The sequence below is a fragment of the Nesoenas mayeri genome (genome assembly GCF_963082525.1).
Source record: "Nesoenas mayeri genome assembly, chromosome: Z".
NCBI classification, from domain to species: domain Eukaryota; kingdom Metazoa; phylum Chordata; class Aves; order Columbiformes; family Columbidae; genus Nesoenas; species Nesoenas mayeri.
Genome location: NC_137542.1, coordinates 57855698 through 57872843, shown reverse-complemented (window position 1 = coordinate 57872843; position 17146 = coordinate 57855698). Strand labels below are relative to the sequence as shown.

The window sequence follows — 17146 nt, the reverse complement described above, 5'->3', positions numbered from 1 at the left end:
CAGGAGAAGCAGGGGCACAGGGAGCACAGAGCACACCCAGCCTCAGGAAGCAAAAGGCACTGCATTTCCCAAGCTGCCTGCAAAGTACAGCACAGAGGGCCAGGCACACTTTGCAACAATCACTCCGCTAAGAAGTGATCTCTGCCCACAGCAGAGAGGGTGAGAGTTTCCTGAACCTTCACCCAACCTATTTACTGAGGCTGCCATTAGCTCACACAGTTTGAGGTGGGGGCGGGGGGAAGAGATCAGAGTCACAATAGAATGTAAAAATGTAAACAGAGAAACTTTTACAGGTCAGCTAAAAAATTTCAGAAATGGGCCGTAAGGAAAATTCCTTCACTCTCTTATTTCACAATTCAAAAGATAACATTCTGGAAGAGCTTTTCAGTGTGTTCTTGAGCAAATCTTCGTACTCCCACTGACATGGTAAGAGCCAAACTTGATATTGCTACACAGACAAGCAAGTTAGGCTACCTGGCAACATCATGAGTTTTATTGCTGCAAGCCCTCACGCAGAGGTATTTCCACAGGAAAGCTAGATTTTAAAAACCACCAGTCCTAGAATAAAAATTCTAGCATTCTCCTATATATGGAAAATTATCTTATACCTGCAAGTTCCTCCAAAAGGACAAGCTCTAAGGTTTTTCTGCACCTATTGCAGTCAGACAATGTGCGTTCACTTTTTTGAAAATGCACCTTCAGACAGACACAGGTTACCAAAAATGCAAAACTTGCATTCCTGTGAGAAGAGGAACTGCAACTATTGTTACACTCAGTCAGAAGCACCTTCAGGACTCTGCAATGCTGAGGACACTGCTTGCTTAGTAATTCACTGTCCCATTCCTGCCTGTACAGATGCGGTTAGGGAAAGGTGACCAAACATTCTGTTTTTCCTGGTTTTAGTTGTGCACTAAGGACAACCTGGTTCTCTACACTTAAGAGCAAGAAAAGCTTCTTCAAAAGCAGCTTAAAAAAGTCAAAAACCAGTCTTAGAGATTAGCTGTGAAATACGTTGCTTTTCCACAGCTACCGTATGAAAGGAAGCACCATGTCAGCAACAGGAACCTACATGTAGCTGAGAATAAGAACAGGCGTTGATGTTTACATGTTAAATTTGGTGCCATACAAAATTTGACTAGAGCTTTACAAAAGAAGTAAAAATGTTTGGACAGTAATACCACAGGAGATGGATGACCAAAGTACGCTGAAAAATTTAAGAACAATCTTGCTTTAGATACTGTACTTTTTATCCTAGCGCTTTGCAAAGCAAAGCTATGCAATGACAGCATTTGTCCCTGCTATGTATGTTACACACACTTTCAAGTTTAACCCAAGCACTGCAAACACGTAGAGGTCTACAACATTTCCAGTTGTAAGAGACCAAAGACCAGACAGACACAAATTAATGGGTCTTATTCAGGATAAAGACAAGAATATGAGCTCATGACCTGGACTGCTGGCAACCAAAGTATCTCCGTAAGGTACCAGGCTTTATTTCCACCAGCAGCAGATGAGCACCGGAAGGAGACAGTCACAGGGATGTGGAGAACAGGATGGGGTCACTAAGCTTGGTGGAGATGAAGACACTAGTCACTGGGTGTGTACACCAGCACTCAGAGATACCTCCTTTCCTTAGCACACCTTCACTGATGGAACAGCTACCTGTTTTTGTGCTGAATGTTTCTTAAAGACCAAATAAATGGGCTTTTCTAAAAACTGGAGCAAGACGGATGTGAATAACAGATCTGGCTGCTCAGCTGGAGGAGTTTTTAGAAAAATACCTGGAGAATGAAGTAAGGCAAGGTGACAGAGCAAAGGGGCGGGAGAAATGGGAATGAGTCCCTTCTAAGTCTCAGAGGTAATTTTCACAACGAAGTGCTTTTCTCAGCATGCACTTCTCTAAACACATTTTATATTACACGCTGCAAGAGAAAAAACCCTGTAACTTACTGAAGGCTGCTGGAATCACTCCGAGGATAAAACCCAAACGCGCTTACTACACAAATCCCTCGGTAATTTGCAACAGATGAAGGGAGAATGGGTAAGGGGCGCCGCTAGGAGCGCCCCTCCCGGGCTACCGCGGCGGCAGTGCCACTCGCCAGCCCAGAGTCGAGCTCTGGGGCCCGGTGAGGCGGCGGGACGGGCAGAGCCCCCCGGCAGCGGCCGCGCCCGCGGTGCCGCCCCGCGCATCGAGGCGAGGGGAAGCCCCAGGCCCACTCTGGGCGCCCCGGCCCGGTGAGCAGCGCACGCACCGCCCCGGGAACGCCTCAAGCTCCTCTGCTCCCGGACCCACCGCCACACCGGCGGCTGCGCCCGCGGAGGCTGGGACCGCCGCCCCCTCCCGCCGCTCACCAGCTGCTTGAGATCCTCCTCGGAGAGCCCGGCGTAGCGGTACCGCTGCTGCTCGAACTCGTACCGCGTCGTCTTCACCACCACCGCCACCCGCGACGGCCGGAACCCGCCACCCGCCGCCCCCAGTCCGCTGCTGTCCCGCCGCCGCGGCGCGCACGGCCTGGGCCCCGCCGCCCCACGCCCTGCCGCCACCCAGCGGGCGGCGGGACTCAGCCCGCGGAGGGCGAGGAGGCACCGGCGGGTACCGCCGAGCAGCGGCAGCCCGGGCACAGCGGAGGAGGTCCCCACCGCCCTCTGGCAGAGCAGCAGGGCACGGTGGGTGGCCGCGCGGCTGGCGAGGCAGAAGTAGCCGTAGAGGAAGCCTCGCACGGAGCACATGGCCCGGGCTCGCTCCCCGCCCGGGGCAGGGGCCTGCGGGCGGGAGAGCGCAGCGCTGCCCGGCGGCCGCTGCCCCCGCTGTGAGGCGGACTCCGCGCCCGGGCAGCGCTCGGCACACATGGCACCGCCGCGCCGCGGGCCCCGCCCCTCCTCGCGCGCAGGCGCCGCCTCCACCAATAGGGAAGAGCGTCGTTAGACACCCGCCCTTTGCAGGGGCGGGGCAGGAGAGGCGCGGAGCGCTCCCGAGACGGGCCCGGAGCCGCGTGCGCATGCGCTCTGCTCGACCAACCGCGCTTGACCCGAGGACGGGGAGGTGGGGGGAGCGCGTGGCGAGTGCTCGCTGTCCCGCGCATCGGGAGTAGGAACTGCGCATGCGCCGGGCGCGCGGCACCTTTCTCCCGACACCCCTCTGCGGCGCCGGCGCTCGGACGGGGCGCGAGGCCCGTAGGCTGGCGCGCTGCGCGAGGTGCCCGGTCCGCAGCTGCCGGGTGCGCCCCCGGGTCGCCGCTCAGCCCCCGCCTGCGGTAACACTGCGCGGAGTGAAGGCGGCTGTGTGTGTGTGTGTGTGTGTGTGTGTGTGTGTGTGTGTGTGTGTGTGTGTGTGAGCTGGCGGCGCCAGGAATCGGTACTGCCAGACTGTGGAAATCCTGAGGGGGACCTCGGTGAGGCTCCTCAGTTCCAGAAGGACAGGGAACTGCTGGAGAGAGTCCAGTGTAGGGCAACAAAGATGATGAAGGGAGGAAAGGCTGAGGGAGCTGGGTCTCTTTAGTTTGGAGAAGAGGAGACGGCGGGGTGACCTCATTAATGTTTATAAATATGTAAAGGGTGAGTGCCACAAGGATGGAGCCAGGCTCTTCTTGGTGACAACCAATGATAGGACATGGGTTCAAACTGGAACACAAGAGGTTCTACTTAAATTTGAGAAGAAACTTCTCAGTGAGGGTGGCAGACACTGGAACAGGCTGCTAAGGGAGGCTTGTGGAGTCTTCTACTCTGGAGACATTCAAAACCCACCTGGACACCTTCCTGTGTAGCCTCATCCAGGTGTTCCTGCTCTGGCAGGGGATTGGATTAGATGATATTTGGAGGTCTTTTCCAATCTCTGACATTCTGTGATTGAGGCGCCTGGCTGGGAAGCTGGCTGGCTTCGTTGTTAAAACTTCTCTGAGGAAAAGGACTTCAAAAGTTAGAAAGACACAACAGGTTGGTTGTTCTAAAATTACTACATACCACATTTTGTGAGTATCTGATAAGAAATGTAGTTTGAGAAGTCTGTCTCGTATCATGACTGTTCTGGTCTTTATTACATCGGTAACAATGGACGAGGAAGTGCAGAACAGGTAGCAGCAGCAGGTTTGGGAAAAGACCTGTGCAGCAGTGCTGTGAATGCATGTGAGTCTGTTTTGTAAGTCCACGTAAAAAAAAAAAATAAATAATTGATCATTTTTTGATAGTGTAAGCAAGATATCTAGAAATACTGTGGGGTTTTTAACTGCCTTTTCAGGTAGGGGCTTTCAGAGACAGTACTTCTGCACTAAATGCCTCATTTATGCACACTTTACTCACCTTGTGTGTGTTTTTTCCCTGGGGGATGTCATGGCCTCTGGCTGGAGAGAGATTGAAGCAGCAGCTTTTACCTGACAGTGCAGCCCTTCTACAGTTCTTTGCTAAGACAGTCACAGGACAGGAGAGCAGCTAAAGCTGTTCAGCTCTTCCCTCCTCTTGTGTAACAATACAAAAGCTCCATCCAGTCTTTACTGATGGGTAGGAGGATTTTCTCTCTGCTAATTAGCTTAGCCTTCAATGAAGCTACCACAAACTAGATTACCAGGAGAGTAATTAAATATACCTAATTCCTCTGCTAACCTGGAGATGCCTCATTTTGTGTAACTATTAACTTTTCGATTGTACAAAGCAGTAGTTAAAATGAGATCCTGGAGACCAAAAGTATATAAGTAATGCCCATTTTAGACACCAAGGAGTGATAATACATGACTTAAACTTCAAGACACAAATCCATAGAAAACCAGGCATCCTTTGCTCTACGTTCTTCAAGTTACATAGTGGACTTTTTGAAAAAGCTTATATAACAAAATAGTCAGTTCTGTTTTACAAAATAATGTAACGGGAAAAATTCCTATGTAAACACTAAATTATTACTAAGTCATTATACTAGCTGCAAAACTGTCAATGCACAATTGTACCAACAGTTTTACATAAGTTGGCATCCAAATGTAGCCTTTTTTTCATCCAAAAGAATTCACATATTGCTTCTACTCCTGTTACAATCTAGGACAACTGTTCATTTCTACTCCTTGTTGAAGTCTGTGAGTAATGCCTTCTTGTGATCATTTAATTAATAACCAGAAATATAATTAACTAATCCAATCATTTAGGCTTTTTTTATATGTCCCTAAGTGCTACTGATACCTGAAAATGATAGTGCTATCTTTGTGTTGAAAATGATAATGCTATCAGTGCCGGTTGCATTCTCAGAGGAGGAGGTAAACAGACCATCATGGTAACATTTCACAAAACTGAGTCCTCAGATTTTAAGCCCAGCTGACCACAGCTGTTAATTCTGATTATGCAGAGGAAAACTCCAGACTAATGCTTAGAGAACATATCACTTGTGTGACATGTCAGAATCTTACAAATCAGGCAGATTAACACATTAGCAGTTGTAGTCGAATTGAATTTCTGATCCCAGGTTCTATCCATGTGTGCTTGCATTTTGATTGCAACGTATGTACCCTCATCAATGATTACATAGTTGGGTTGTATAATTTGCTTCATAAATAAAAAATAGAGGATGATGCTTCAGAAGAAAGAAGAATAAATGTAGTTATTCTTGTGAATTCAAATTATTGAAACAAAACTAATGACAAGGGGCAAGGTTTCTTGTCCACGCTTCTATCAGAATGTTTTATTTAACAGAAATTTACTTTTCTTCCCAGTCTTTGCTTATGCAAACTCCCTCCCTGAAGTAGACTGACACAGCTGACTTCTACATTTCAGAAGCAATTTGAATATACTCGAAGAGCTGCAGACACATTGTTTTGTAAGAATAACTTCAGTGTTTGTGAAAGGCAACTCAGAAATCCAAACTCCACTTTTTAGACAGACAGCTGCTGTAGAACAGGCAGTGTATGCTTCTTTCTAGATTTTCTTGCCAGCATGCCTCACTGGTCAGTACTCTAAAACCCAGCTAGGGAAAAGAGGATGCTCTTTCTCTCCCTGTATGTGTTGTACAGGCTGTCAGTCGCACTGAAAGCAATATCAAATGTGCTAAATGTTTCCCCTGTATTCCTTTATTCAATGGAGACATTACCAAACACTACATACAGTTCACGAAAACTAATTCAGAGGTCACTAAAGAGGATTACATGAAAACCTGAGTGGAAAGATTTAGGAAGAGATGCAAACATCTCCAGGACATAAAATAAGCCATTTAGGCTAACCCATCCATGTAGATTTTGCCAGAAACTCATAATCTTAGCAGCAGATGCATGTGTATCCTTATATGAGGAATTGTTTTCCTTCCTTTTAAAAATTATTACTGCAGTAATACATAAGAGCTTTCAGCTCTGCTTTCCTTATGTATATAAATCCATCACTGGGAATTGTTATAAATAAATAAATAACAGTCATGTGGGAGGGGGGGAAAAAAAAAAGGACAGGTTGCTCCACAAACAGCAAAATTAGTGATGTCTAGTTTCATAGGGATTTGGGTCATAGCCCTATACTCCTCTTCAGGCCACAGTAATTAGAGCTATCAGTCCTTCCATGGTTTACCTTTCTCCTTCCCCCCCAAAAATGCTGCACCTTGGAATGCACCACTCAACCCCACAAACCTCACAGAAAATACCAAGCTTATCCTGAAACTTTTTCCTCAAAGGATACTTTACTCTGAGTTCTGTCACTCAACAACTGCCAGTTTTCCTTAAGCACTTAAATTGTCTTTGAGCTTTCTACCTCCCATCCAGTTTTTCTGAAACTGAACAGACTGACAGGTAGATGGACCGAGTACACAACTGTTTAATTCTTGTTTTCTTAGGAAAGCAGGCTTGAAATTCTGCAGCACGGAAGGAACTGTCTGTAGGAAACATTAACTGGGACACAAAATAAGACAACTAGTTAGATGGAAATTACAGCTGTAAGAAAATTGTTTATTTTTTCAGGCATAGAAATTGTTGCTCTGGCTGTCATAAAGTGACAAATTTTACATTTTTAAAACCAAGTTATTATATTACATGTTAACATGCCTTCAGTCTTGAGAAACAATGCATTTTAGTGCAATGAGACTAAATAAAATAAAGTATTATGATCTCAAGAGTAAAAGTTCATACTATAAATAGGTCTGCACATACATGCATTTACATGTTCTCTATTACCACAGTATCCAAACTCTTCTAAGTAATTAAACATCTCTTTTCGTCCTCAGCTTTTAGAAAATGCTGCTTCATGTTTGAGAGTGTGTGCATGGTCATGTGGTTTTGTGTGTATACTTGTGTATACAGGTAACGATTTTGGGAAGAGGCAGATCAAAGGTTGGTTTATTTTTTAATGATCATAAGCCTTGCTACTTATGCGTGGGAGCAAATGACAAAGTTTAAGTCCTGTGTCTGCAAAAGTTCTGTTGTGCCTGCTCTGGAGCTCTCCTTCATTTGCCAAGGATTTTACAGGTATAGTAGAATTTAGAGGGATATCACGACACTCAAGTACTTAATTCATGTTTCAGAGAAGGCTTTGATTATCAGGACAGACTTTGAAATCAAACTCTGCATTTAGTGCAAAGCCAGCTGAACTCCAGGGCAAAGTTATCACCATGACCTGTTGCTAAATACATAGGGCTGATGTGGTTTACAACTGCTGAAGTTTTTATAGCATGGAGCTTTGTCCCTGAGTATCAGTTGCAGCAATGAAATATGAAGGTTCATGAGGCACATATTATTGTGGTCAGGAATGAGGCTGATAGAAAAGGACACAATGTATAGCTACTTATGGGAAGAACATTTTTGTTATCAGCATACTAAAGAGTTAAACAGAATTGCAGTGCTCCAATATTTGATACTGGTGCTCTGTTGTGAAGCACTCTCCTTTTCCTGAAGGCAAAAATCCAGTCCCACTTAAGCTTACTGTCATGCAGATGCTAAATCAACGTCAGACAAGTGCTAATTTTGGCAGGCTGTTTAGGACTCAGCATGATCCAGATGCTAGTTCAGCTTCATCTGGATGTTAAATCTTGGCAGGGCTCTGAGAATTCAGGAAGAAGCTGCTTTTTTTCCAACTTCATACATGTGTTCAGATGGGAAAACTAAATTGTATTTTGACTCTTCAGGTGTGATGCAGTTTCAAGACTGAGAATTTGTTAAAATTCCCTTAATTAAGGGGACTTAAGATATTTCAGAACATTTCTTCAGCTATGAGGATGACAAAGAAATAATACTTGGTAACCAACAACACACAGGCAGCAGAGACTTGCAGCAGAATTATTACAGACTGTTTTCTTTATCTTTTGACAGAATGAATAGAAAACACAGCATAAATGATGTCTGTACTCATGAGAATGGTTAGGTAGAAGGCAGTAGTTTGTGGAATCACTTTTACAGAGTATCTTGGGCACTGTTTGGATTATTGCACATATTAGGATGTGTAATGTTCATCTCTCTCAAGGAATTATGCTGTTTAGAGATAGCTACAGTTTAGGCAGAAGTAATCATAGATAATCTCCCACATTTAAGATAAATTTTTATGCAGATATCCAATTATAATGTGCATGCATTTATCTGTGTATGTCAAGTGGACCATTAACAGTGCAAGTGCTTGTTTTGTGGAACTGAAAAGGTGTTAATGAGTGCAAGATGATACAGTTTTAGATATTGAAGCTCATATGCCCTCTAGAACTGGCTTGCAGTTCTTCATGGTGAATTCTCCTGGTGCTGTGGCTGTAAAGGCAGATCATGGTTCTTTGCACTTTAACAAAATTCTATAACTTATATACAACTCCAGATATTTTCAAAACAAACAACAAAACCCCCCTTTTTTATGAAGGCTGGTTTCTATAAGCCTTGGTTATGCTAAACTGCCACTCCCAATTCTGCTTGTATGTATTTACAAACAGGATGCTGAACATTACCACAGTTTTAAATAAATGTTTTCAATGAAGTCCGATTTAACTCTTTCCAAATCTATCTTTTAAATAACAGATGAAACATAAGAAATATTTTTTCACTTATATTATTAGTTCATGGTTATGTGGTTTTATCCATCAATATGATGAATAAGCATTTATTCATTATAAAATTCCTTACTTTAATAATGCATCTACATATATTTAGTTCTAAAATCTGAAGCCTTTGTAACACTTCTTGAATGTTGGAAGCCATTATGTCAGTCCCATCTCAGTGCAATGCAGACCAACAGGAATCCTCAAAACTGCATTGTAAGTTCTTTCTCAATGCTTTAAATTTAAGCTGTCCCTAAAGTTAATCTTTGGTTAAAAGTCATAAAGCAAAATGCACCTGATTTCTTCCTGCCAGCAGCCTGAGTCAGCTTAGGTATTTTGGGAAGATGAGTTCCCAGCCATGCTGTTGTAACCTCTGGTAGGCGTCATGAGCAGACTACAGATTGCCCGCGGTTCCATCTAGAATGATCTGAAAAGGAATTTTTACAAAATCTTGTGAGTGTATTCATGTTTTGAAACAACTTGGCATTTCATAATACCAAAGCAATAGGTTAAAGTTTGGATATGATCAGTTTGTGGTTTAGGTAAAATCTAACTAGATAACACAGGATTACTGACAAATATTTGAGCATGTGAATAGTGAATGAAGACTGTGACCCCCCCCGTGTCAATAAAGACAAGCACATAAGCACTAAGGACTCAGATGTCTAGAGAGGGCAATGTATCTCACTGTGTACAGGGAACACTGTCTTAACACTTCACAACAGATGCTCAATAAACTGTGAGAAATCCAGTGTATCTTCAAATAACTCATTTATCATTATGAAGTAACCAGAGGTGGTTTGGGGTTATAATATCTACAACTTTGATCATTTGCAGAAAGTAGATTTAACTGACTAACGTCAAGACACCTTAATATCACTATCTCAGTATCTGCTTAAAACTTGCTGCTACCATCTGTCCTGTGCTATATTCTCACAAAAAAGTTTTAAACCTCTTAGAGGTGAAATGAAAGGCCTTGCATTTGTCAGAATATTAAATCTGTTTTCCCCCTCTCTGTCCTGTATGTCAGAATTCAAAGAAAATCAGAAGTTGTCTTTTCTTCTCTGCTTTAGACATTACTGATATCTGATAGAAACAATACAGAAACTTGGACTCCAACAAAGAAGTTAATTCTTAACTTTTAATCGGTTTTAATCACTATCAGCTATGTGTGTGTCTCTGTGTGTGTGTGTGTGTGTGTGTTAGATTTGTGAATTAGAATCCTTAACAATTGTCAAGAATTTAAATTAAATTGACAAGAAATGTCAAACACAGATGGCAGTTTTTCAGGAGTTCCTATGGTATTGCTCAACAGTAGTTCCTTTAAGAACTTCAAAAGTATTTTACTTAAAACCAGAAAAAGCTCTTGTAACATTTTTAATCTTGACAAACACTGGCAGATGAGAGTCCTAATAAGGCCAACATGGGAGGTGTTATGTATAGTAGACTAGAAAATGTATCTAAAATAAAACAAAGGTTGCACACCTGTGAAATGATACTGTCTGGCTCTCAGTTCCTGTAGTCTCCAAAATCTATGCAATTCTTTGTGGACCCGTATGGGACACACTATGTCTTTGCACACTATGGTTTTCTCTTAAGTTCTATGGCTATGTATGGAGACACTTCTTGGGACTTACCTAGTTCTAAACTCCAGCATCTTTGAATTCACCCTAACAGCTTCTAAAATAAAATTCCATGCCAGGGAAGAGAGGGCACCTCAGGCAAAGAGAGGATCTCTCAATCAGGATGAACTTAGGAGAAGGTTTGAGAAAGTTGTTAGTGAGGTGCAGCATAAGATATTGTGCACAGAACATTTCTTTGCCTAGTGACACTGTCATCCTTGTCCCTCTCATGTACTTTCCCAGGTTCTGTGTACCCGCTCAGGGATAAAAATAAAAAAAAATCATGCAAAATGAGTAAAGGGAAAAGGATGGAAATCATAGGAACCACCCTGCCTATTGCTATTCCACCCCTGCAACTGACATTTCTTACTCCCCTGTGAAAGAAATGCCCTGTGTCTCTCAAGGAATAATTGTTCTTTCTAAATACTTAATGGGGTTACAACACTTTTAAGGACCTTCCACTATTTCTGATGACCGTGATGGAAACAGCACTTATTTCTAAATGTAAACAAAACACATTATTTTGGAGCAAGGACAGAATCTCCTTATGGCTATGAAGAAAACATGGAAAAATCTCTTAGAAGTGTCAAATCCAAGGAATAACATTTTCAGAGACATCTTAGTCACTTATGGGCCTAAGCAGATCACCTGCTACCAATGGCAAGCTTAGGTGTTGAGGCGATAACAGACCCATGATCTGGCAGCATGACTCTCTGTTTGTTCTTGCTGCTAATGGAAAGATATGAGTACCCTGCAAGAGTTGAACAGTGTCTACATCAGAGAACTGCCTATCCAGTAACTACATATGGAATTTATGCATATTAGCAGTGCCACTCAGTACTCCCACATGCCGAATTTGTAACTGCCTGTAGTCAAGGTGCTTAGAAAACAAGACCAGAAGAGTTTGTCTGCACAGATACCTGATACAGGTCTTCCAACAGACAGGAAAGCCCCAAACATACAGTTGAGATCTGTTAGCAAAGGAAGAGATAGTAGTGGCAACAGTTTGACATTGTTCCTCCTTGCAGAATGCGCGCCAGACACAGACCTGGTGCAATTCCTTGTCTACCAGGAAGGAGAGCATACTTCCTTACCAGACTATTCTATATGCCTGACTAAGGGGAAGTCTCTGCTCTGTTGAAGCAGATCTACCACACAGGAAAGGATTTAAGGTTTACAAGTCCAAGGAGAGCAAAAATGGGAGAGTCATGCAAGTGTCTGAGGCCAGTGGCACTTCCCTCAAGAGAGAGCACTCTTGGTCCAGTCATTCCCAAATTGTCATATTAGCGTTTTTCACTGTTTTATTCGTTAAATTATTTAGGGTGAAAATTTTTCACGTGTGTAATAAAGAATTCCGCTGATCTTTTCTCAGCTAGACAAAGCCAAATGGAGGCAAACAGTTACAATACATAGCAGTGAAATGAATTAGCAATGAAAGAAACAGAAGAGGAGATTTGCTTGACTTTGGTCAGCTTTGAAGTTGGCTGTCTAGTCTAAATTCATCTCCTCAGCTCACTTTGTAGTCAGTGGGAAAAGATAAATACTTCACAGAGAGTTATTGATCCTATCTACTCTCAAAATCTGTTTAAAGATGCATTGTTCTGTTTTTCTCCATTTAGATTTACAGAGCCATTTGTTGGTAAAAATATCCAAGCCATAACTGGTGAAATATGATCTGATAAAATATCAGGTACAGCAACTTATTGTTTGTGGACTTTATGAAATTAACATCACTACTTGAAAGTAAAGCAATTTGATTAAGAATTTTAAAAATATTGGAATAAATGTCTGTACTGACTTTGTAAAATGGTACAAATATATCTACTACCTTATACACTGTCCTTAATCAGCATTAACATTCTGTAGATGTGAAGAATTCTGTGTAAAAAATTCTTGCAAAAATGTCTTGCAAACATATAGAATCACTTCAATGTTCATAATGCTTCACTTATAGTGTATAACATATTTGCTTTATTCTTCAGTCTCTGGCACTAAAGATAGTTCTAGTCTATTTTTCATGCCCTTTACAGTGTCATGAAATATGTAGCATAATCTAGGGAACTGTGTTAGTTGAGTTTAATGAGAAAGAAATTGTCTACATTAAGAAAAGAAAGAACTGTCATTGGGGTTTTTGAGATAGAACAGGTAGAATGGAATGAAACAAAATCTAAGCATACTTTCTAATTCTATTTATTATAATAAAACAATTGCTGAGAACTTATGCTTCTTAACCTTTATGTAGTCTTAAGGAGAGGCAATCTCTGAAACTGAGTTACATCAAAAAAATAAGAAGTTATTTACACACATCTGTTAATAAAAATGAAAGCATAAGAATGAAAGATTTAAACAAATGTGCTTAAATATGCAGGATCTGATCTGTTGCAGCCAAATTGACATTTTTATGTTGATATTTATAACTGACCTCACCTTTTCCAAAACCATCAGGTATATTTTTCTTCCTGTTTTGGAAATGGGAGTTCCAGGGAGAGGCATGTATAAGATAAGAATGGCTGCAAGTGATGTGGGACTTAGATATCAGTATCTGAAATCTATACAAAATTAAAATCTCATGGCTCTGAGAATAATAGAAGTGATTAAGATAAGAAGGAAATCCTAGAAGTCACTGCAAATCCCTTGAAAGGGATTACTAGAACTGCTGCCAGTAACTGGACAGGAATGAAAGACACTAACTGAAAGGTCAAGAAAAAACATCACCTGACACTCATCTCAGAATCTGTTCACTGGCTGCCATCCGAATATTTGTATTAGAAGTCTCTGCAAATCAACATAAATCTTTAACTTGCTAATATGTGCTCCTACACTGCTTTGATATTCCCTCCCCTGCTCACCGCCCCCCCCCCCCCCCCCCCCCTCTTTTTTTTACCCTAAAAGAACAAAGAGTTTTTATCATGAGTAGTCCTGGAACGGAATCAAGCTCCATCCAGAGCATTCAAGTTACCAGAAACTCTTTTTAAAGTCAAAAGAGACTATTTAGGAATTACAGAGAGAATATTTGATTATCTGGGAGCAATCCAGGGATTTCTCAGAGCTAAGAATTTTCCCATTTCCTAAACAGAAAAAAGGTATTTGCAAGAAAATGTTTTATAAGAGCATCATGTTTTGTTTAGACCACTGAATGCTACTGAAATGTAGTCAAATCACAACTAATAACAAGAATAAACACTGCAAGCTGCAATCTGTTTTCCTCAAGAGGAAAAAGACTTGGTTCCTTAAGAAAACAGTCACTCATAGCTGTTACTCATACATGATTTGATTCTTACTGAATAGTTTTTAAATGGAAGAGTTTATAATTTAAGGACAGTATGTTACTAAGTTGCAGAGGGAAACTAACGCTATGAGCAACAACTCAAACAAGACTTCTGTAGTCCTGTTAGAAAATTGAACATAATTCACAGCTTCTGTATCCAATGTTATAGTTCAGCACAGACTTTACCCCATAAATGTGACTTGCCTTTAGCTAAGACAGAAAAGCTTTTAAGCCTGACAGCTCTTTCTGCCTTGCTTTCTGCAAATGTGACCTCAGCCTCGAGAGCTGTATTTACCACTTCTTGGGTAGGATTAAGTCAGCAGCTTGCCCTTAATTATCTTTTTTTAGTTGCATTCTTCCCTTTGAGGAGCCTACATTTTTCTTATGTTGAAGAAAGCTGGCAAAACTGCTGTGTAAATCTTGACTTGCAAATTTCCTAGTGAGGCAGTTGTTACAGCTGGTCAAGAATCAGTGTTCTAAATCAAGTTAACCACTGCATAATAAATATCTTAGCAAACACATTATGGTGGAAGCCATTAGTAACTAAGCACTGATGTGAGTGGACTCAGCTTGCACTTGCCCAAGTAACAACTAGTATCTCAATACCCATAGTTATTTCTACTGAAATATACTGAAGAAACCTTTAGGTAAAGCTTGATAATATTAAAATTTCTTAACCCTCAACCTTTTGTCAAAAGAGTATTTCACTGCTATAAAGATGTGTAAATACATGATATGGCAAAACCTGGCATTTTAACAGTAGTAAGTTAAAATACTAAAAGGAATTACCCTCTTATACCTGAACAGGCATAACAGATAAAAGTTGCACGCAACATGGGGAAAAAAAAGTGTACAATTTTCATTGCTTACAAGAAAATACCCTGAAAGGATTACAGCATTCCCAGGAAAATTTCTGCTTACCAGATCCACTGCTGCTCACTTGAGTTACTTCCTCATCATCTTCATCATCACTATCACAGTTTAATGGCTGAAAAGCTATTTCTGATTCTGTGTCTAGTTGATTACCATCTGTCTCTTGCTCAGAAGAGCTTCGCAGTGCCACAAGGCGGTGATGTATTGCTGCATACAGGCATCCAGTGTCTTTTGAGCTTGCCTGCAGAATATAAAATGCATACAGTCCAAACTCACTGAGAAGAATCTCTATTTTCCACAGAAAATGTGACTTAGAAGTTTTCAAAAGAGCTGTATTTCGTCCTTTTAAATAAAAGAATACATTTAAGATTTACATTTAATAATTCATTTCAGAAATAAATACAAATACTGTAAGGTTTCTTTAAGTGGTCTGAGTTTTATATTGTAGCTGTAGATTATTTTCTCTGTAGTTACAACAAACATAAGCTTAAAAATTATTATTTTTCCTGAAGAATGCCTCAGTATGTACTGAGTATTTGATACTCTAGAGTCTAGACAATTCCTGAATATTATTCCAGAAGTAATAAAATACTGAAATGTTAATATATGTCTTTCATTTTGGTTTACAGAATAAATAAGAATTTTTAGACCTAACTACAAAAAATATATGTGATTACAAAGTTTAAAGATACCATGGATTCTGCTGCTACTGTTGAACAGATAGGCATCATCGAGAAGGGTACTGAGTAGACAAGGCAGCATTTTGTCAGTGCATAACACTTTCTAACAGCCATGTCCCGAGTACTATGTTCAATTCTGGTCAACAGTAGAATTAAATAACGTAAAAACAAGTGCACCAAAAGTCAGCAAGGGTGTGATGCAGCACCTTACGAAGAATTCAGAGAATAGTTTGGGTTGGAAGGGACCTTTATAGGTCCCTGCAATGACCAGGGACATCTTCAACTAGATCAGGTTGCTCAGAGCCCTGTCCAGCCTGGCCTGGAATGTTTCCAGAGATGGGGCATCTACCACCTCTCTGTGCAACCTGTTCCTGTACATTACCACCCTCATTGTAAGAAATTTCTTCCTCATGTCTAGCCTGAATCTCCCCTCTTTTAGTTTAAAACCATAATCCTTTGTACTGTCGCAACACACCCTTCTAAAAAGTCTGTTCCCATCTTTCTTATAGGCTTCTTTTAAGTACTGAAAGGCTGCAATAAGGTCTCCCTGAAGCCTTCCCCAGGCTGAACAACCCCAACTCTCTCAGCCTGTACTCACAGCAGAGCTGTTCCAGCTCTCTGATCATTTCTGTGGCTTCTCTGGCCCCTCTCCAACAGGTCCATGTCTTTCCTGTGCTGAGGGCTCCAGAGCTGGACACAGGACTCCAGATGGGATCTCACCAGGGCAGAGCAGAGCAGAAGGACAGAATCACCTCCCTTGACCTGCTGGCCAAGCTCTTTTGTTGCAGCCCAAGATACTATTGGTCTTCTGGGCTGCAAGTGCACATTGCTGACTCATGTCCAATCTTTAAGCCACTGATACCCCCAAATGCTTCTCCACAGGGCTGCTCTCAATCCCTTCATTCCCCAGCCTGGATTGATACCAGGGGTGCCCTGATCCAGGTACAGGACCTTACACTTGGCCTTGCTGAACATCATGAGGTTTATATGGGCCCACTTCTCAAGCTTGTCCAAGTCCCTTTGGATGGCATCCTGTCCCTCAGGAGTGTCAACTGCACCACTCAGCTTGGTGTCATCCACAAATTGCTGAAGGTTCACTAGATCCCACTGTCTCATTGATGAAGTTATTGAACAGTACTGGTCCCAGTTTGGACCCCTGAGGGACACCACTTGTTACTGGTATCCATCCAGACATCATGCCATTGACCACTACTCTCTGGGTGTGACCAGCCAGCCAGTTCTTCATCCACTGAACAGTCCACTCGTCAAATCCACACCTCTCCAAAGTCTTCAGTTTGAAGAGAAGGATGAGGAGGGTTTTCAAAAGTATAAAAGTGGTGGATAAACTGAATATGGTATAACTGTTCATCAGATCACACAATAAATGCACTAGGGTACACTCCTAGAATTTGCTCTCTTAAGAGCAAGTAGGGACAGACAATATAACCTAAAAACAACAGGCCAAAAATATAGTAATAAAAATTTAAAAAAAAAAATTAGAAAAGTCAGGGACAATTATTTCATAAAGCAGATATATAAGAAACAAGTAGGAACTCTCATGTGCCTTATACAATGCTTTTGGATGCTGAGGGCCAATGAAGTGAACAGACCATACAAAGAAAACCAGAATTCCCAAGACTATTGTCTTGCAAAAGGTGACATCGCAAAATCTGTATTTTCCTCAATTGAGAAAGGGAGGTCCTACACTGAATGGATTATTGCAAGCACTGTGTTGAAAACCATG

The 17146-nt window shown here is 41.8% G+C and overlaps 2 protein-coding genes across 2 annotated transcripts in view; both read right to left on the bottom strand.

The window, feature by feature from the left end:
* NADK2 (NAD kinase 2, mitochondrial) overlaps nt 1-2730 on the bottom strand; it is a gene marked incomplete at its 5' end in the record, with an annotated part of 32396 nt that extends 29666 nt beyond the window's left edge. Inside the window, one exon of the mRNA XM_080362658.1 lies at nt 2353-2730. Within this exon, the coding sequence (XP_080218784.1) occupies nt 2353-2730 (378 nt within the window). The remainder of the gene's footprint in view (nt 1-2352) is intronic.
* Nucleotides 2731-6907: 4177 nt separating this feature from the next.
* RANBP3L (RAN binding protein 3 like) overlaps nt 6908-17146 on the bottom strand; it is a gene marked incomplete at both ends in the record, with an annotated part of 34144 nt that continues 23905 nt past the window's right edge. Inside the window, 3 exons of the mRNA XM_080362526.1 lie at nt 6908-6932; nt 8292-8355; nt 14771-14963. Coding sequence (XP_080218652.1) covers nt 6908-6932; nt 8292-8355; nt 14771-14963 — 282 coding nt within the window. The remainder of the gene's footprint in view (nt 6933-8291; nt 8356-14770; nt 14964-17146) is intronic.